At 34.9% G+C, this 21,366-nt stretch overlaps 2 protein-coding genes across 2 annotated transcripts; one reads left to right on the top strand and one right to left on the bottom strand.

The window, feature by feature from the left end:
• Nucleotides 1-1,952: 1,952 nt before the first annotated feature.
• Nucleotides 1,953-13,846, top strand: si:ch211-264f5.2 (uncharacterized protein LOC570749 homolog). The gene is made up of 7 exons (XM_051137300.1): nucleotides 1,953-2,809; nucleotides 4,648-4,965; nucleotides 5,052-5,384; nucleotides 11,449-11,827; nucleotides 11,936-12,024; nucleotides 12,154-12,203; nucleotides 12,334-13,846. The coding sequence occupies exons 1-7, from the start codon at nucleotides 2,764-2,766 to the stop codon at nucleotides 12,427-12,429; spliced, it is 1,311 nt and encodes a 436-aa protein (XP_050993257.1). The 5' UTR covers nucleotides 1,953-2,763; the 3' UTR covers nucleotides 12,430-13,846.
• Nucleotides 13,847-15,196: 1,350 nt separating this feature from the next.
• Nucleotides 15,197-18,153, bottom strand: LOC127182162 (4-galactosyl-N-acetylglucosaminide 3-alpha-L-fucosyltransferase 9-like). Its single transcript, XM_051137301.1, has 2 exons — nucleotides 17,983-18,153; nucleotides 15,197-16,974 (listed from the first exon to the last, which is right to left on the bottom strand). Exons 1-2 carry the CDS (start codon nucleotides 18,020-18,022, stop codon nucleotides 15,806-15,808), a joined length of 1,209 nt encoding a protein of 402 aa, XP_050993258.1. The 5' UTR covers nucleotides 18,023-18,153; the 3' UTR covers nucleotides 15,197-15,805.
• Between the last annotated feature and the right edge of the window lie 3,213 nt (nucleotides 18,154-21,366).

Raw genomic sequence — 21,366 nt, 5'->3', positions numbered from 1 at the left:
TTTTTTTTTAAATGCAGTCATGCATCGTGCAATTTGCAATAATATGGTAAGTAGGTAATAGGTCAGGTTATTAGAGTAGGTCGGTGTTATTGATGCAGAGCCTAAGAATTTGACATCCCATGATGAGATGACTTCAGATGCATGTGAATGAAAAAGGAATCAAATTAATGTCAAAGGTAAACTAGAGTAGTGTCCTTGTTTTTGAGCAGTTAAATATAATTTAAAGGATCAATAAGCTGATGCATACATAAAATAATTATAGTTTTACATTTGCAATTATGCATAAACATGTTTAATAGCCTACATATACACTGGAACCAAACCTATAGATTTTAAACACTTTTGAACTAACATTTGTTTAAATGTTATTACATAATACAATGTGTGTTTTATCATTTTAAATCTAAAAACTTCTTGTTCTTATGTATGTTTTTTTTTTTTTTTTTTTTTTTGCTAATTTTCATCAAAATAAATGTTACTTGGTTAAACGTATGTTATATTTATTCTAACATGTTCATTTAAAGTGTGACTTAAGTGTCCAAAATCATTTTAGTCATCACTAAAAGATTAAGTCCTACACAACAATAAGGTGAGAAGAGGTGGAATAGTCAGCTTTTGTTAGTTTATAATAAAAAAAAATCATTATTCATTTAATCATTAATTACAAAGATTTGGAAATGCAAGTTTGTTTATATAGCACATTTCATACACAGTGGTAACTCAAGGCGCTTTAAAAGAAAAAAAAAAAATATTATTGGAGTTATTGGAGAAAGGAAAAACACTTTAATCAGAGATTAAAGATTTAATCCCTAGACTGAAGTGACATTTGAGATGTGAAACATAGTGCAGTAAACAAGACTCCTGAGAAAACACATTACATAAAACAAGTGTTGAACTAAACGTCTCGTGACTGCCCCCTGGAGGAGGAATATATAAACAAATGACAGCGCTCTCTAACCAAATTATCATAGAGAAGTGGTTAAAGTCAGTTATCAGAAATGGAAAATAAAAAGTTAGCACTGAGCTGAGAAAAGGTGCACTGTTGGTAAAGCTTGAATTGGCGTTTGGAACTGCAGCTAGTTATTTGTCAACCTGTTGATGTGGTGTAGGCTATTGCACAAACAAGAAGCGACTACGTTCCAAAGCAACTACCAGTTTAAACTGGTCAGTAATGGATTGTTTACACAATCAGCACATTAGTCAGTTTTCAACTGTAGTTCACATACAGTAATTACAGGCTTATTCTTTCAAGCCCTGAAAAGTTTTTATTATTGTTAGTATTATGCAGTAAATGAACAATGAACAATTACAAAGACAAAAAAAAAAAAAAAACAACAATGAGGGTCACATACTATAATCCAAAGCATATTATGTTATATTATAGGATTTACACCATGAATTGTCTTGACTGCGATGGGGTTATTCGAGTTTCTTAAATAGTTCACATACACATCGAAATCTTTTCTGAAAATAAAAAAGTAAGGGTTTTTCTTTGAAAATCTATATTTATGAATGTAAAATTTTACAAGGAATAGCAATAAATTAATAATAAATTTACACCGAGAAGGGTCTAAGAGTAACCAAAAAACACAATTTTGGGAGATATACAGAAGTTTGGACATAAATATTTTTTAACAAAATTAGGAGAGTCAACCCAAAATACTTTACAATAAGCACAGCCCCAGAATAAATGATTGATTGTTTCTTCAGACTGAAGACAAAAGCCCTGAAAAGTAGGCTAGTCTTAAAATTAAGTAAATGCGTCTGCATCTGCTTTCTTAATCCGATAGTTTCTGAATATAGGAAAAATAATAATAATTTAAACACCCAGCCTAAACGTAGAGAGAGAGAAAACAAAGAATTAAATGCTAACCTTCATAAACAAAATAATGCTCAACAGTTAAATAATTAACTGTAAGTTATTCACATTTTTAAAAATTGTTTTATGATTTTTTTGTTAAAAAAAAAAAAAAGGAAGTATTCATTAATTCGGAAAGACGTTTGTCAACCTTATCGGTATATTGGTACTGAACTCGCTGTAGACTTGCATCCCATAATTCCTGCTGAACATTACATATGGCGCATAATGGGAAAAAAAGAAAATAATTAACTTGCCTAGATTATAATATTCTAAATACATTTACAAAGTTTTCATTAAGAAGGCATAATAAATACTGTGTAAAAATTGCATGTGTAAAACCATTCAGGCTCCTACAAATTTATGAATGAGCTAGCTTGAATACAAAACTTGTCAACCAGCGCCATCTAGTCACAAATTTCAGGAACGGACGCTGACATTGTTGAATATTGCTGCTTAAGCGTTATTATAACTGAACTGCAAATGAAGTCTTGAGTTCTAACTTATAAGACTAATGCACATTTACATTTACATTTTGTTAAATCGTGACATTTTGTTAGCCCAAGTTGGAATGTTTTTTTGTTTTTTTTTTTTTTTAAACAAACTAACACTACTCAACATATCATTACATAATTTAATAATTTAATGTTAAATGTAATGTAAAACAATTATTTTCACTATATGATATAGGGTAGCTTAAATGTTAAGAAAAATCTAAGGCCAAACAAAGTTTTAAAGGGGAAGAATAACAGGAAAGAAGGATAGAAGAAGACTGTGCAGGAAATGTTGAAATCTGCAGTGTCAAATAAAAGGAAACATGGTTCAGGATACAATTTATTTCAAGCTGGAGACACGTGAAGACATTTGATCATTTTTGATACTGAATAATAATCACTTAACCCAGCATGGCTTTTCTGTTGAGTATAATAGTGCTGCTTTTAGGAATCCAAGGTAAGTCCTTTTAGAGAAAATAATTTAATTTTGCATACTAAACCTGTATTGGTTCATTACATTATTCTAAGACAGGATTCTTTCGTATTACTGCTGTTTTTAAAAAATACATTTAACAGGCTATAGAAACATCGCATATTACACAACATTTGAAGGTATGAGCATCATCCATATTGTATTTTGTTTTTAATCAGTATATAAATCGTCTAGTAATTTATATCAGGGTGAACATTAATCCGCTTTTAATAAAGAATACTTAAAAGCATGGATGAATAGTTAGAATAACATAAAGCCTAGATTACAATATATGCAAGTAAACATTTTTAACAAAAAGAATTACTATTTCATATGGATGTGTCTCTTGTAGTAACGAAAAACATTTCAACATTAATCAATTCACTGACGTCAATGTGATTGTTACGTACTTATACTCGTCTGATATTACAACAGAGTAGAATTTCAAACGTGCCCTCAACCTTAACATCCTTTTTTTTCTGTGCACTCACACATGATGAAACACCGATGTTGCGTTCTCCTGTAATAGTCCACGGCGCAGTATATTTGTTTACTCTCTTGTTGTATATCTGCAGCTGTTTTTTTGAAAGCAACCTGAAATATTAATGAAATTGCTTGATTCGTTAGAAAAACAGGGAGAAGCCCGCGTCACAGCAGCAGTTTACATTTAGTTCTACATCCTAATTAAAACTCTGTCACACTGTAAACTGTGCAGTTATTAAGCAGTGTTCGAACTGTGTCAAAGCCAAAAAGTCAAAAAATATGATTCATATTTTAGTCTTGTCCATGTTATCATTGAGGAAACACAATTATAAGAAATATTATTTTACGATGATCAGTGAATTAGGTGTACCAAACAAACACTAAGCAATGATGAATTATATATCTAGCCGAGGAAATTAATATTTTCAAACAAGTGATTTTAACTTTTATAAAGCCTATATTTTTCTGAAAGTGTGCATTATTTTTTGCGTCAAATTCTTATATTTAATCAATAAAGTCACTTAGAATAACAAGACATTTTAGGCTGTTACAACACAAATAAAATCATTATCATCAAAATTCATCTTTTCAGTATAGAGGAAACACAAACGCTGCATCTGAATTTGCATTTAGATGTATTTACCCACGGTTTAATTCAGGACATGAATGCTTTTAACCTGCAGTTACAAATGCATGAAAAATATTTTAATATTTTAATCCTAAAACGTTGAATGCTGATATTTAAAATTATTTAAAAAAAATGAAAAGGTACTTTAAATGTGGAATTACAACCACCAGTAGGTGTCAGTAAGTCACAGTTAATAAGTGAGTCATTGCCATTGAACCGAATCATTTAAACGGTTAATTCATTCAGGATCAAAACACCGTCATGTTTAGAGACGCAAAACAGTGCAGTGGCTGTGTTTGGAATGAATAACAACGTGCAGTAAACGGTAAAACTGTTTGCCTTACAAACCAGTGTGATCATTATTAAAAATACATTAAAATAACATGGTAAGACATCAATTTGCAATAACAAGCCACAAAACGAGCTGTTTTGTACAGTTAAAAAATAGCTGAACGTGGATGAGACCGGAAGCCAGACCCATAACATTTACAAAAGGCCGTGTCCATTCTTACGGGGAAGAAAAGGTTAATATAAAAGCATGTGTTGTGTCAACATCAGCAACCTAGAAAAATATGTGAATAGATTTCACTGTACAGTTTGATAATTATCCATTCACCTTCATATCATTCCAAAACCATATTGCTGATATTTTTTCTGTGAGTGAGATTTTCTAAAGAAATTCTTTCTAACATTTTCATTTTGTGACTTATAGGTATCAACTCTCTATGGACAGTAAGCAAGCTAACAGCTCAAAGTGGAGGATCTGTCACCATCCCCTGTCACTACCATCGTCAGCACAAGGACTTCCCAAAGTTCTGGTGCAAAGGCAAGAACTGGCTTACCTGCTTGACAATGCGACCTACCAGCCAAGAGAAGCAAACAGGCATCAGCTTTGACAACAGCCCAGATGAACTGGTAATGACCATGACGATGACGAACCTACGTAGCAGTGATACAAACCGCTACTGGTGTGCAGTGAAGATACGAAGTTCCTATACTAGAACATCTCTAGAACTTACCGTCACTGAAGGTAAATGATTTTAAGATAATTAAGTACCACTGTGAGAAATATGATAGATCCAAGAATAACTGATTTTGTTAATTGATTATTTTCAGGTACTCCAGATCTGTCGGTGGCCAGCAACAGGGTGTCAGGTGAAGAGGATGGCAATGTTACTGTACAGTGTTTCTACAGTAACAAATTCAAAGATACTGAGAAAAAATGGTGCAGAAGTGGAAATTTGCACTCCTGTCAAACGGCTCAGGATATAGAGCCATCTCTTGGTGCGGCTCTACAGATAAATGATACAGTTGATGGTGTTTATACAGTGACACTGACTGGACTGAAGAAGACAGATGCAGGCTGGTATTGGTGTATGACTGGGGAAGTGCAGGTTCCTGTTCATATCAGTGTCGATTCAAGGCAACTTGTTACAGATGCCAACACAAGTAAGTGATAATCACTTATAATTAACATATGCTTTGGATTAACACCATGTCCTTACCAGACGCGACATAGTATCTTTTCCACAGGTTTGCCAGGTCTGCAAAACAAAACAAGCTAATTTGCTAGTCAAAACTAGCCCAATCATATCTTTCTGTGGTTTTCTCCTCATGTTCCAGGGGGTGAGGAAGATGTTGTGGACCTGGCAACACCTCTTTTGCATTTTAATAAAGAGTTTTTGTCCTAACCAGTCGCGATAGAGATGTGCAACAAGAGATGGGATTTTAAAATTTTCTATTACTGCAATGTCACGGTTTATTAAATGGTTTAATGGAGTTTGTATATCACTTCATTAGGGATGCCTGTTTCTGCCACGGAATAAAAATATTAATAATAAAACACTAGTAACATACTGGTACTTTTTTAAAAGATACTAGTACTTATTCATAAAATATCACTGCTTATTTTTAGATGCTAGTACTTACTCGTTAGATACTTGTACTTGTTATTAGATACTCAAAATACTAGTAGCTACCTATTAAATGGATAGATATACTAGTACTTATTCATTAAATACTTGTACTTATTCGATACTAGAGCTCATTCGTTAGATAGTAGTACACTGTAAAAAACAAACAAAAAAAAACACAATTTGTTGTCAACTTAAAATAATTTGTTACCCTGCAGACTTAAAATTTTAAGTTCAGTCAACTCAAATAAGTTTAGTCATCTTGAAATGTTAAGTTGTACTACTAGAAAACTTAGATATTTGAGTTGACTAAACAAACAATTTGGTTTGTTAAACTTAAAAGCTGGGCTTGTTACCCAGGTGCCTTAAAATTAAGTTGAATTAACTCAAATATCTAAGTTGTCACTTAGTACAACGTAACATTTAAAATTGGCTAAACTTTTTTGAGTTGACTGAACTTATTTTATTGAACTTATATTATTTTAAAGGGGTAGTCTAATTGATCTTTTCGCTTGACTTAATTGTGTTTATGGGGTGCGAAGCAACATGTCTTTATGCTTAGTTTTTTAAAAATCACATTATTTTTCAATTATTTTACTTTTATTTTACACTGCTTTTTAGCTAGCATAAAAATGGTCGATTTCCTGTTTCTGTAAAGGCCCTCCCATAGAAGTTCGCAACGGGCTCTGATTGGTTAGCTGGCCGAGTGTGTTGTGATTGGCTAAACCGCCTCTAGTGTGCATCTAAACGTCCCGCCCCTCATCAGCGGCATGTGCCCCGGTTGTATTGTAAACAATGGCGTCGTCTATATTGCTTATCAGTTTGAGACCGAATGAGACGCAGAGGATATTAGTGAAGAGGATCGTGCAGAACTTGTGCAACCACAGCTCTTAATGGTAGGCCTATCTTTTTTGTTTGTTGTTGTCTCATACTTTTAGATACGCTGTTATTATGCTATTGCTTATGCTAGCTTTTAGTATACAGTTTTATCATGATTAAAGCTTTAATACAGAATGCCAACCGCATGTACGTTCGTGTTTAACGCTTGTCATAGCTATGTGAAAATAATGTATAAGTGAAACAGATCTTAGAGTGAAACTGATCTGAGAGAGAGAGAGAGATGCAGATCATTAGATACCTTGTACTTATTATTTGATACCAGAACTTATTTGTTAGATAGTAGCACTAATTAAATAGACACTAGTACTTATTCATTAGATACTAGTGTGTATTCTTTAGGTACTAGTACTTTTTAAAGGGGTCATCGGATGCTAAGTTCACTTTTACATGTTGTTTGAACATTAATGTGTGTTGGCAGTGTATGCCCAAATCTACCCTATAATGGTAAAAATCCATGCAATGGTTTTTAATTAATCTGTAAAAATAACTTTCCCTTTTTCAAATCAAGCCGTTCTCAGAAGCCTGTCGTTGTGGCGTCACACCGGCAGAGGCCGCTCACACAATAGTTAATTGACATGAGCGTCTTACCTCAGATCAGCTGTAACAGTCCGCCCTCTTAGTTTCCATGCTGGAGCAGGGATGTAAGTTAGACAAGAACATCTCTGATTGAGCGATTGAGGTGTTGTGTTGCTGGATGTAATAATGAACATAGTGGTCGTCATTTACTCCCGACATCTGAGCCGCTGAAGATGCAGTAGATTACGTTTGTTTGAGAAGGGAATGTGCCTCCCGATCTACATATATCCGTCTATGTTCGCGTGAATCATTCATGATTCCGCTTTGCTAACAGCAGAAGTGAGTATAAGGTTTTGTTTTATGAATCTTTGCGATCGCCTTTCCTAATAATGTGCTAGTTAGCAAGTTTAGTGGCTAAATGCGGCTAAAGTAAACAGACTGGTCTCTCCACAGAGAGAAGAGAGGGGCGGGGCGAGCAGAGCTCATTTGCATTTAAAGCAGCCTCGACCACAATGAGATGATTTTTGCAGAGCTTATTTTGGCAAGGTAAAAAGGGTGTTGTTTTACACAACCATTGAGAATTTTTAACCAAAGTATATTATAGACTTTTCATTAAGACCCTGAAGAATCATATCAACTTGTGGAAAATAGACATCCGATGACCCCTTTAAAAGGTATTATTACTTGTTAATTAGATACTACTGCTTATGTTTAGATACTAGTACTTAGTCATTAGGTACTTGTACTTATTAGATACTAGAACTTATTTGTTAGATACTAGTATTAAACCTATTAAATAGATACTAGTACTTATTTATTAGATATTAGTACTTATTTCAATAGTAACTAGTTACTATTCCATTGTTACTATGTATTCCATTGTTACTAGTAACAAATTTAAAACAAAGTGCCATTGATTTCTATGGGGATCTATCATTGAGATATCAACTATTCAGTTTTGACTAGTATGTATTCAGTTGTGACTAGTATATAATATTTATGTACTAGTAGTTATTCAGTAGGTACTAATCCTTTTTTTTAAACACTATTATTATATACTAGTAATCATTAGTTGCTAGTACTTATTTGTACTCTTACCTATTAAATATATGCTAGTTCCTATTTATTACACACTAGTATTTATTTGTTAGATGCTAGTTCTTATTTATTAGATACTGGTATTTATTCATTAGGTACTCATAAATACAGCGCCTTGTGAAAGTATTCATAGCCCTTCATTTTTTTGTGTGTTTTATGTTGCTGCCTTATGTTAAACTGATTTAAATGAACTTTTTCCACATCAATGGCAGTACGGACTGCCAAACAATGAAAGGCAATGAAAAGAAATAGATAATAAATAATAAAATAGATAATAAATAAATAATAAAATAGGTGTCTTAGCTACATCCTTCCAACAGAGGTCACTCGTACAATGACCAACAAACAAAATGAGTGTTTGCATCATTACAAAAATACATTTTCTATGTGCTTGTTTACAAACGATTGTTTCTTTTCTATGTGGGATTCTCCTCCCTCTGCATTATATTTTTCTTTCCATCTCTTTATTTCCATTTCCTGTCTAATCTCTCCCTTGCTGTTGTTGGTTCATTTATATTCAGCATACTATTAGCATTAGAGCAGCAATGCAAATATAAGAAGTACCAGTATCTATTACGTTCAGGATATCTTTGGTCTAACAAATTTGACAGGAGTACTAGCTCTATTTTTCTTAACAAGTTAAGTATCATTAGTAGTTAACAGTAGTCACTATTGTTTTAAGCACTAGTATCTAATAAATAAGATACTTTACAAAAGCCACTAGTGCTTAAAGAATAAAGACTAGTACCTAAAGAATAAGCACTAGTAGCTAATAAGTACTAGTACTTAATGGAAAAGATAGTAGTATCTAAAAAATAAGTACTAGTAGCATGTAGAATAGCTAGTAGCTAGTATTTTTGTTTATTTTTTTTAATCAGTGGTGGAAATGGGCTTCCGTACTCATGAATGTAATACCCATAATGAAAGTGGCAGTAGGTAACTGTAAGGATCCATCCACCGGCCCAAACGCGGAATCCAGTGGCCTGGTTGAAGGTTTATTGCATGTTCGGTCTTTTCACAGCACTTAATTTATCAAGATTTAGTTTCAATTTTAATCTAGCTCCATGTTTAATCTGACTCCAATTTTATGTCATCGTTAAAATTTAAAATTCAAGTTAAAATTCAATTATTCGTTCATTGGGGACCTAATGTCTCATCTGAGTCTGGCGTCGGCCGTTGCGCCGATCTCACGTTCACAAAAACTCCAGTCTGATTTTAGTCAGAAATCTGTAGGTGACTAATACCTTTTTGACAGCCGCTTACTGCTTGCCTTCACAAAAAGTGTAGTTCACATTAGTCACTTCTGTCTATCACTGTCTAACATCAGTTATAGACAGAAATTGGCTGAACTGCCGCATCTTTGTGCTAACAAAAGCCTCCTCACAATTTACTAGTAATAATGATTTCAGAAGAGTATAATATAACGTTTTATTTGTCAGGTAAAAATGTATCATGCCAATTATATAATTAGGCAATGAGAATCTATTTCAGAATTAAAGGAGAAGTTCACTTCCAAAACAAAGATTCACATATAATGTACTCACCCCATTGTCATTCAAGATGTTCATGTCTTTCTTTCTGCAGTCGTAAAGAAATTGTTTTTTGAGGAAAACATTTCAGCATTTTTCTTCATATAATGGGCTGATATGGTGCCCTGATTTTGAACTTCCAAAATACCGTTTAAATGCAGCTTCAAATGATCCCAAATGCGGTTGCGAACGATCACAGCCGAGGAAGAAGGGTCTTATCTCGTGCAACGATCGGTTATTTTCATAAAAATAATACAATTTATATACTTTTTAATGTCAAACGCTCGTCTTGTCTTACTCCGCCTGGACTGTTTTTTTTTTTTTTTTTTTTTTCCCAGTTTATGACAGTTAGGGTATGTCGAAAAATTCTCGTCTCATGTTCTCCCTCAACTTTAAAATCGTCCTATATTGCTGTTTTACCTTTTTTGTTAAGGGTTTTTGATCTTCTTTGCATGTTTTAGAAATATACCAAACAAGAAAGGGAAAAATCAACATATTCACAAGATATAACATACGTGGTATATGGATATTCTTGCTTTGGTGGAAGAAGAGTGAGATGCAGGGAGGGGAGAGGAGAGGGAGGAAGGGAGCCATAAATGGGCAAGGGGGGGTGGTGGTGTTTGCTCTCTTTAGAGATGTCTTCTTTAGATAGTTGTATTGTTTTGTTGCGTGGAATCTGTGTTTGTAAGAGTTTCTGGACTTTAAATTCATACCTATGTATTTGAAATAATATGAATGGTTTATTAATTTGTTTATATACTTATCCACTTTGTTGTGAGATCTGTTGACAATGGACGTTTTGCCCACAAATTTTCACCTTAAGTGTGTCATTTCTGTGACCACAGTTCAAGAGAATTGTTAAAAAAAATCTAAATCACAAACAGGTTTCACGTGTGTCAGTTTTCTTCCTCATCTCAGGTTTCTCCCTCGTCAGTCATTGGTCGGATAAATAGATCACCCCTCCCGAAAACTCATACCACTGGTTGAACCAGTGTTGCTGTGTGGTGATAAGAAATGTTTTGATTTGGTCGAAGTCAACCAAGAAAAAATTTCTTGTCTCAGCACATCAAGCTAGGTTAGAAGACATATTTTATATAATTTTTTATTTCCTGAGTGTTTAGTATCAAAGAAATCACACAATTCTCAGTTAATGAAATTACACAATTACACAATAATAGGCTTGCATGCCAATGAAGCAATGCATTTCATAATGAGTTTCTGGGTTGGGTAAAACCTGGGTTGGTTTCCGTTTATGTTTGTTTTATTTTACGCATCCAACACTCCTACAGCCCATTACATGTTCATGCATTCACTTAACTCTACACTACTGATTCTTGACTGTCTCATGCTACATTGTTTTGTTTCTGTGTAGTTCTATTATGTTAGTCAATTTTGTGTATTATTTGCACTTTCAGGTGTGTCCCCGTTTTTGTTACGTCCTTTTCGAGCCGTGGGGCGTAACAAACACATTCCTGCTTTAATCTGTATAAAAAAATAGTTTATTGAAACAAGCAGCAGTATGTGTCATATCTGACCTGCGTTTTTTATTATTTACAGGACCTGCTTCATTTACAACAGCACAATCTTTCACTTCAGCCAACTCTTCTGATGTGTACAACCGTAATTCAGTAGCAACAGCTGCACCCACAACATCTACATTTAATCACCTCAAATCACCTCAAAGTACTTTGATTCAGACAGAAAAAACTGACCAAACATCTACAGCATCACCAAAGCAGCTTCAGTCAACAACACAGTGGTCCTCATCCTATCCGACCACAACGAAAAAGTCAAAAAAGGACCTGTTTCTCACTACTGCTACTGTTAGGACAACACTAACCAGTAGATCAGCAACTCCAAATGTTGGTAGTGATTCTACAGTTACTCTGTCATCTAAAGATGTGACATTTAAACCCACAGCCACTCATGAAAGCAGGTATGCTCAAAGTATACTTTTGTAAAACGTAAATGCTATTTATCATCTATTTAGGTCTGTTTGATACTAATTGTTCATTGTCAGTCTAACTGTTCCCTTTTGTTTCAGAAAACCTATTTGGGCAATTGCACTAGTTTGTGGTTCACTTCTTATGTTAATGTTATGTGCAATTTCATGGAAACTTCGGTCATGGCATAGTAAGACCTTTTATTATTATTATTGTTGTTGTATATTAAATTAATTTTTTCCTCTTTTGTACTTTTTATATAGTTATCCTTCTCTTTTATATGTTGTAAATGTATATCATTTTTTTCTGACCATTTCAGAGAAGGCAGTCACAAGAGAGGAAGGCGCAGAAATAACAACAGACTGTCACGTAAGTAAATCTTTAACAATTCAGGAAATATTATTTGACAGTGCAAAATATGCAGTGCAGAAACAACACAACAACAAACTCTGGAGACTGTGAAGAGCTTATTTGATGGCTGTTTCTTTGTACTTCATAGGCAAATGACAGAGCTGATCTCCTAGGCAATGAATGGACAACAAATGCTTCAGCTGTGAAATTTAGCCCAGACTCAAACACTGTCCTAATAACATAAGGACATAAATTTTTATTTTTTATTTTTTTGCAGAGTTTAGTTAGTTGACCTCAATCAACGAATCAATGCATTTGGGTTTACTTGAAAATTACAGCCAGGTGTTTTGGAGCTAAACTCTGCAGTTAAGTGACTATCCAGAAATGAGGCCAGAAGATGGTGCTCTGCACGTATGATAATGAACCAACATGCAATTGCTTTTTAACCATCTAGATACCATAGCAAAAGCTAAGTTATGTTAGGCCTGGTCTTTCATCTCAATTCCCCAACAAAGCTGTCAGCACCATTAAGAATCTGCAATATAATAATAATTAGAAAATGTCCAAAAAGTGCTCAGCATAACATGTTTGGAACATAAAAGTGTCTGAATTTCATTATTGTATACAAAATATTAAACCAAGTAGCATCTGCAAACAAACAACGCTTTTCTCAGAACTAGCAAATCCTGTAAATGTTTTGACTGAAAAGTGTGTTTGCTTTATAAACTCTTATAAATAAATAAAGGCTCCAAAGAGGTGTTTTTGCAGTGATGCCATAGAAGAACCATTTTTGGTTCCCCAAAGAACCTTTCAGTGATTAGTTCTTAAATGAACCATTTTGAAGAACATTTTAAAAATCGAAAGAACCTTTTCTGCATTTGAACGGTTCCATTAATGTTCAAGGTTCCTCATGGAACCATCGATGCCAATAAAGAACCTTCATTTTTAAAAGTGTAAAGACAATGTTCTGGTCACTCCCCTGCAATTTGAATGTGTTACATGGTGTGTCCTTCTTAATCCTTTAACACTATGATTACTATGATCTTAAACCATAAAGAACTAACCTTTAGGAATGACGTAGAATGATGTGGTTGTTCTTGTTTAAGGCTCAGTTTATACAGTAAGTAAAATCTCATGGGAGGCACTTGTTTTATTAGTGAATGCCCAATAAAACTTCCGTAATTGTTCCGTAATCAAACTCCAACTTCTGCGTAATTTCTAAAGAACTTCAACCTTCGGGTGAGTGAGTAATTCATGAAGGCTTGACTGTTCCAACCCTACCTGAATTTCAGGATTTAAGGCGTAATTCAAAAGCACACACCAAGTAACAAATCACATTAAATTTAAGGACACTTAAAATTTGTTTAAAAAAAACAGCCCTTTGTAAGACCACATAACTTATCCCACAGTGTTTCATAAAGGCGGTATTCACCATGTCTAAAACAGCTTGTTCTTTTACCATACTAACCAGTTTCATAAGAAAGCGCAGACCTCGGGCCTTCATTTAACACTACAGTTGCTTACTGATGGTCAGGTTTTTTAGATGGTAAACCTGACTGTCTGGTTCTTTTAGTTTCTCCTCCCCAGGCTTCACTTCCTCCTACTTTTCCTAGTAGCTGATGCTACGATGCTTAGTTGGTGTTTGTGAGAATTTGTGCGATTATAACAGCTGGTCAAACAGCATACAATACAGTATAAACCTTTCAAGCAAACTGAATTATAAAGACTGTTAAATAGAACAACATAATACTGTGTTGTGAATGATCAATGGAAGTGCAATACAATCATAAAAATTATTTTAATATTACTTTAACGGAATAGAATTAACATTACCAGGTGAACAAGCAACAAAAGGACCAAACACTACAAACAGCAATTGTGATCTTGACATTTAGGCACCCTGACAAGTATAATGTAGGGAACCAACTCATTCTGAAAATGAAAAATTTAATGCATATTCATACTAAATAATAGCTCTTCACTGACTGTAAAAACTAAAAATGTGCTGTTCAGTCATGAAATCATTAGCTTGAATTGACTTCCCTGTTCCCATGAGTCCACAACCTTGCGGCCACAAAAAAAAAAAAAAGAAAAAAAAAAAAAAAAAAGGCCTGTGCTGTATTCATAGCTGTGCTTTATTTCCAACAGACTCACCTCTTTTTTCTGTGATAGAGGCTAAACTATGATTAGGCAGTTTTTCCCCCGTAATATCAGCATGGCAACGATTTCCTCCGTTGTTTGGCAGGATAAATCAACAGACAGTCAAATGGTTTTTGTAATGCAGGTTTGTCACTTAAACCAAGAATCCAGGCAAACCAGAATTACTTGACATATCTTTTGTCTGTGTCTTTCTGTGGTTTGTTATGTGAAATACGTTTCCTCTTCAGAAGGACAGACATTTATCGAATGTTCAGGCCATTCCGGAAGATAGCATCATCCTGGTTCCCTCAACCAAAACCCAGTACTATGTTTCTATAAGCTTTTGCTGCAGAAAGTAAGCTCTGTGACCAACAAAAGTTTATAATTCTTGCATGTTTTGTACGTTGTGATAATCTTCCAAAATTAATTCAGCTTTAATGCATTTTTAAACCTAAACAGAATGGTAAAAACTAAGCTATAAACAAACTACACCACAGTGACATGCCTTCAACGCTGCTGCCGTTATGCTTCCTACAGCTCTTTCAGTTCTTGTTTTATAAAATATATATTTTCAGGAAGAATTGGAACTGTTTGCAATAGTGTGATTACAAACAAAATTAACATTTTATAAAAGCAGACTAGTGGTCACAGGCCCATACTTTACCTGTTCGTTGTCATGAAATTTAATGTCCCTATCAATCTCCGCAGTCCCATTTAACCACTTGTTAAAGGGGTACTACTGATGTATTTGTGTTAACCAAACACCTTATTTTAGGCATTTAACCAAATAACCTTTTTTTTTTTTTAAAAAAAAAAAAAAAAAAAAAAAGAACCAGAATTAGAAGTGCTTAAATGCAACTGATGCTATCCACCTTTTCTTCAACTCGGAAATAAGCTTATGGGTGACAACGAAAAGCTACAGGGAACCAACAAAGAGAATAACAACGTGCAGTAAATGGTAAAACTGTTTGAACTACAAACCAGTGTGGTAAAACACACCAATTCGCAATATCAAGCTGTTTTGTACAGCTAAAAGTAGCTGGACGCAGATGAGACCGAAAGCCAAACCCATTAAATTCACAAATGGCTGCACCCGCCCTTACATGAAAATAAAAGGTGGATAACTGGTCCTTATGACGTACATTTGTTTCTTGATGAATCAAGCATAGCATTTTAGAATTTGTCAACGACTGTAAATTGTGAAATAGAAAATTCAAATTCATCAGAGATTTCAGACAGGCGAGTTCCCTTACAAAACAATTTATAATTTATTCTTCATCAAAAAATGTCAGAGAAGTTATTGACAACTATGTTAAATGTACTAATTTGATGGCACTTTACAATAAAACAGTTCTTTAAATCCTTAAATAACACTTTGACGTGGCTTACAGTTCATATACTGCCCTGGCTGAGCTTGTTGGTCAAAGTCTTGTTATACCTGATTTACCACCCCGTTCACTCTGCGTCATCTTAAAGTGCCCTTAACCCCAGTACCAGCCGTTAAGGTCTTTGACAGCTTTGTACTCCTTATGCCTTCTAATATGATCACAGATGTGACAGGCGTGTGCAAGACCAAATGGTAATCGTGTTGAAACGAAATGTTCTCTCCAGGTGAAGTACTGCATGTACAGTTCCTCGTTTTGGTCCAGATGTTTCAGATGGTCAGCCATTTCTTTTGCAGATGGAAAGTCATCCACATGGATGAAGGCATTACTTGGTATGAACTGCTCGTAGTTGTCTCTGGACGGGCCAAGAACGACAGGAACGGCGCCAAGCGCTAGAGCATTAAACAGCTTCTCGGTCATATAGTCTCTGTGAACAGAATTCTCAAAAGACAAGTAAAATTTGCAACTAGACACCACATTTGAATAATCTGCATCACTAACTGGATTGTTAAAGTGCCTGCCATACGCCGACACGTGGATGTGTTCTGCTAACTCGGTATAGTATTGTGAACGCCTATAGCTTGGCCTGTAGTTGCTTACTATCCAACAAACTAATTTGTCCTTCTTTGGGATTGTATATTTTTTCTGTTCCTCTGTGGCCTCTGTGAGCCAACCATAAGGTACTGGGACGTCCGAATCCCTGCGGTAGTTGGAAGTTAGATTAAAAAGACCATTTAGCGGGCCAATTGGATACGAATTACTTGGAGACTCCATATTCCACCATATCCACTTCTGGAAAGCAGGTCGTGGTTGTTGCGGCATGTTGGATATATCCCCGCTAATATCTCTATGATGGAACATAACTCCATGTGCTTGGTTAAACAGACCTCTGTCGTCCGTTAAACGACAGCCATGGATATTAAAAGCTGTACTGCAGGGTCCAAGGCCAAAACTAACACCAAAAGGCCACATCCAGATCAACAGAAGGGTTTCCGGTTCTTCTTTCTCCGCAGTATCCGGCAGGGGTTTTGGTGCCATCGGGAGTTCGTCCGAGGTGACGTCCGCAGTGCACCTGTAGTTCTCCGTCCTTAAAACACTAAGGCACGCTTCTGCACTGATGTTGTTTACCTGGACTCGCGTAGCAGTAAATTTGTTGAAGCTTATGTTTGGACTGCAGTACACATAGATTATAATACATGCCATCAAAATCACGCCACTTATCGTGGCCCAAGTGGTTTTTGACGCTGGGAACATTTTGCTCACCCCTAATGATAAAGATATAAAAATATATATATATTAACAATTGGCTTAAAATATTATAAAATATAAAATAAGTAGCACGGGTATATTTGTAGCAATAGCCAACAATACTTTGTTTGGTCAAAATTCATTGCCAAAAATCATTAGTATCATGTTGCAGGAAGATACTTGGTAAATTTACTATTGTAAATATATTAAAACTTAATTTTTGATTAGTGATATGCATTGCTAAGAACTGCATTTGGACAACTTTAAATGCGACTTTCTCTATATTTAGATTTTTTTTTTCACCCTCAGATTCCAAATTTTCAAATAGTTGCATCTCAAACAAATGGAAGGCTTATTTATTCAGTTTTCAGGTGATGTTTAAATCTCAGTTTCAAAAAATTGACCCTTATGACTGGTTTTGTGGTCCAGGGTCACAAATAGGCTTTGAAATACATAAATATTCTGTAACACTTTGTTTTACAGTGTCCTTGTTACATGTACTTTAGTAAACCTGTAAATTGTGCATAATGACTGATCCTAAACCAAACCCAAAACCAAAGTTTTAATATTAAGATTAATATTAGATTAATATTACTCAGTGCTTCAAACAAGGACACCTCAAATATTCGACTGTCAATATAATGTTTAAGGAAGTACAAAAGTTTGTGTAGCTAAAAGACAACATAGTTATGCCTTGTGTTATATTAAATATGCGTTAGTTTTACTATTCTTCATATGCCTATATATATATATACAAAATTTCGCATTTTTGTCGTGATCGTAAATCTGCGCTCTGTTAAGATGACAGGAAACAGGCATTTGACCACAACTATATATATATATATATATATATATATATATATAACTAGATACGTTGTTCTCTCTCTCTCTTTTTAAATCTACTTTCGCAATTTTGTACTTTCAGTTTTGCTGACTAAAGTATTGTACATAGACATTTCATTTGGATCTATGTATTTTCACTCTACCTAGCTGTTTTCGATTTCGACAGAAAAAACTTGACTTACCTTTATTGCAAAAGCCAAGAAGATTAACATTTGAATCCATTCTTATTCAGATGCGTCCTAAATCATTTAACAACCATCCATGTTTGACGCGCTGGCCAGGTGAGGTGCTGAAGACGCTTTGCATATTTTTCATAGGATATTAAAATGAGCAGATCAGCAGGTCACTGTAGTAACTATTTTACATAATAATTACAGAGCCGTCCCAAGCTGGGCGGGGCCCAGTGCAAGGTAGAGTGCGGGGCCCGGCCGCACCTGTTGCACCTGAATAAATGTCACGTCTTTTTAATTATAGCATGTTTCTCTGACAGGTTCTGCAACACGAAAGCCACAAGTTATTGATATAATATTATCTCATATTAACTGCACGTCTCATTGTCATGATCATATTTTATCCATCTTTTATAGTAGTTAATTGTATCTACAGTTTGTGTTTTTTTTGTTCCATTCTTTTGGAACGCACCACCCATGTTAAACCAGAAACTCCGCATTTTTCACCTGTAACAACACATCTAATCAGCTCATCAACTGTGCACCTTACTTTTTACATTACGTCAGGTGTCGTCCGTTTCATTTGTTTTAGCTGTACAATTTACCAAACATTCCGTTTTGCCGCTTAATACTACTAACTAGTATTTGATATTAAATAATTTTAATGTATTATCATAATCATAAACACACTGATTTGTTTCGCAAGTAGTAGAAAAAAAATTACTAATTGCTGTACTTTTTTCCCCTAACTGAAACAAGGAACAAGAAAATATAAACTGAACAAACAAGTTCCTGCTGAGGAGGGGAAAAAAAACACTATCAACTGTTAACAATTACCGGTACTATGTTTTGGGTCATATTTTATTGTTGTTTTAACACGCTACCAGTAGAAGGCAACAGATTACCGGTAGAGACCTACAGCGACCATTACAATTTTAATTAAAACCAATACAATTCCATTATAAACACTGAAACCATCACTTTTTTTTAGTAACTGTGTTCAGTAACTTTATATTTCTCTCACCTAAGGACACCTACAAGGAGGTGTCAGGTTTAGCCGCTAACCCATTCAGCATTGAGCCTGATGAATAGCATAACTACTCATTGTAAGCAGAGAAATATCTTTTTCAAATGTTGTCTATTTAAAAGTACCAGTATATATGAAGTCCATGAAGTTTTTTTGTAAACATTATATTATTGCTGATGAACACAAAAGATATTTAAAAAACAAAACAAAACAAGTGTTCCTTTTGAGAAGTCTAGGCTCCAAACAAAATGTTTTTTTTTGTTTGTTTATTTAAAACCTTTCTATGTTTTCTAAAAACATGCAAGTTTTTACAAGTCCCCATGAAATCAAAACGTACGTCTGCAAGATATTTGTTAAAGATCACTTAATCTAGAAAGCATCTGCTGTGTACAAACATTTGACAGACGTCTGTAAGATGTCAGTTTTACATAAATTTTAAATCATAAACATCTTAAAGACATCTAATAGACTTGACATCTGATATGAAACATCCTATAGATGTATTGCAGATGAGCAAACACTCTAAAAAATACATCTTGTAGATGTAAATGCAGACGTCAAATAGACGTTTCCATGATGTGTGTGCGCTATCAGGGTTAGTATGAATATGTTAGCCTTAAGATTATCTCTAAGCTACCCTGATAGCACACGTACATCACAAAGACTTCTATTTGACGTCTGCATTTACATCTGCAAGACATTTCTTCAGAGTGTTTGCTCATCTGCAATACATCTATTGGACGTTTCCTATCAGATGTCAAATAGACGTATATTAGATGTCTTTAAGATGTTTATGATTTAGAATTTATGCAAAACTGACATCTGGAAGACGTCATTAAGACGTTGGTACACATCAGATGCTTTCCAGCGCAAGAGATCTTTAACAAACATCTTGAACTTCTTGTTCAGTAAATGGTAGGGGATAGGGAATGATTCAGACAGAGTAAATATGCATTTTGTTGGGGCAAATGAAGATTGGTTTTGCGCTGTCACACGAACCGCCACAGCGCTGAATGCTATTTTATATATAGATAATGTGATGAGATTGTGGCTGTCATGTGCTGTCAAATGCAGCTTTACCAAGTTCAACGGCTCTGGCCCAAGCTGTGATATAAACTATTGGCTATTTAAAAAAAAGGCATTTCCAAGCTCTATCACAGTGCTGGGGGGTGAATAAAGGCCTCCTGTAGTGAATTGATGTTTTTTTGTTCAAAAAAATATCCATATCTAAAATGTAATAATCACTTTAATCTAGCTTGCGCTAACAGAAGCAGCTCCGGGCGAATGACGCAGGATGCGATGCGCATGCGCTGGTGAGTCTTGTGAAAGCCAATGTTTGTTTACTGAAGCAAAGGAAGCAAAGTTTCCTTACTTTAGCAAAGGAAAACTAGTCTCCTCTTGGTGTATATCGAAATCGCCCGACTTTTTTTTTTCTTTTTAAACAAATCCTCGTTTTGTACTTCTAATTTGTGACCGTTGTTTTGCTTTGGCTCCACAGCGTGTTCGCTTTCGTCACATCTGAGCGGCGTGTGCACGCTGCCGACGTATTACACCATCCGCCCGGAGCTGCTTCCATGAACAACTGTTAGCACAAGATAGATTAACGTGATTATTACGTTTTAGATATGGATATTTTTCTTTAAAAATTCATCGATTCGCTACAGGAGGCCTTTATTTACCTTTATTTGTGTTGAGCTCATCCAGATCAAGTGTGCCTCGAGCTATGTTTCACATACACAAAATACTGTAGACACATGTAACACACCAATACCTACAAAAAAGTCCCCTCGGTACAAAGTCCAAAACCCAACAAGAAGTCTATTTTGAATTTCTCTGCAAGTTTTGTGCCGTTTTTAGGCGTTGTATTTAAACGAACTCCTCTTAGAGTTTTAAACAGATCAACACCAACATTTGGTCAGTGTAATCCCTTTGTGACGTTAAACTGCAGAATTCACATTTGAACACATGCCCATGCCCATATTCAGTTATAGCCATAGTGCCACCTGCTGGTAACAGGAAGTGCCATGTTTTACGCTTTAATGATCTCCTCATAGAGATTTAATGACATCTTTTTATTTGACAATATTTTATTTGGTCAGTGTAATCAAAAGGGCTTTGTGACATTAAATTGCAAAGATCTTGAGTTTTTGTTAAAGGGTGTGTACATGGCGGCCTGACAAATTATGATGTTTCGCCATGGGAATAGATTATGTAGCTCAGCCAAACAATAATCATAGCGCCACCTGTTGGCAGCAGGATACATCATCCTTTGCACTAACCCAAACATACCATGTTCAATCTGCACCAAACTTCATATATTTTATAAAAGAGCTGGCTTGAAGACATCTACATGCCAATATCCAGTATAG

Source organism: Labeo rohita, chromosome 19 (genome assembly GCF_022985175.1).
Source record: "Labeo rohita strain BAU-BD-2019 chromosome 19, IGBB_LRoh.1.0, whole genome shotgun sequence".
NCBI lineage: Eukaryota > Metazoa > Chordata > Actinopteri > Cypriniformes > Cyprinidae > Labeo > Labeo rohita.
This window is presented reverse-complemented; position numbering and strand designations above follow the sequence as displayed.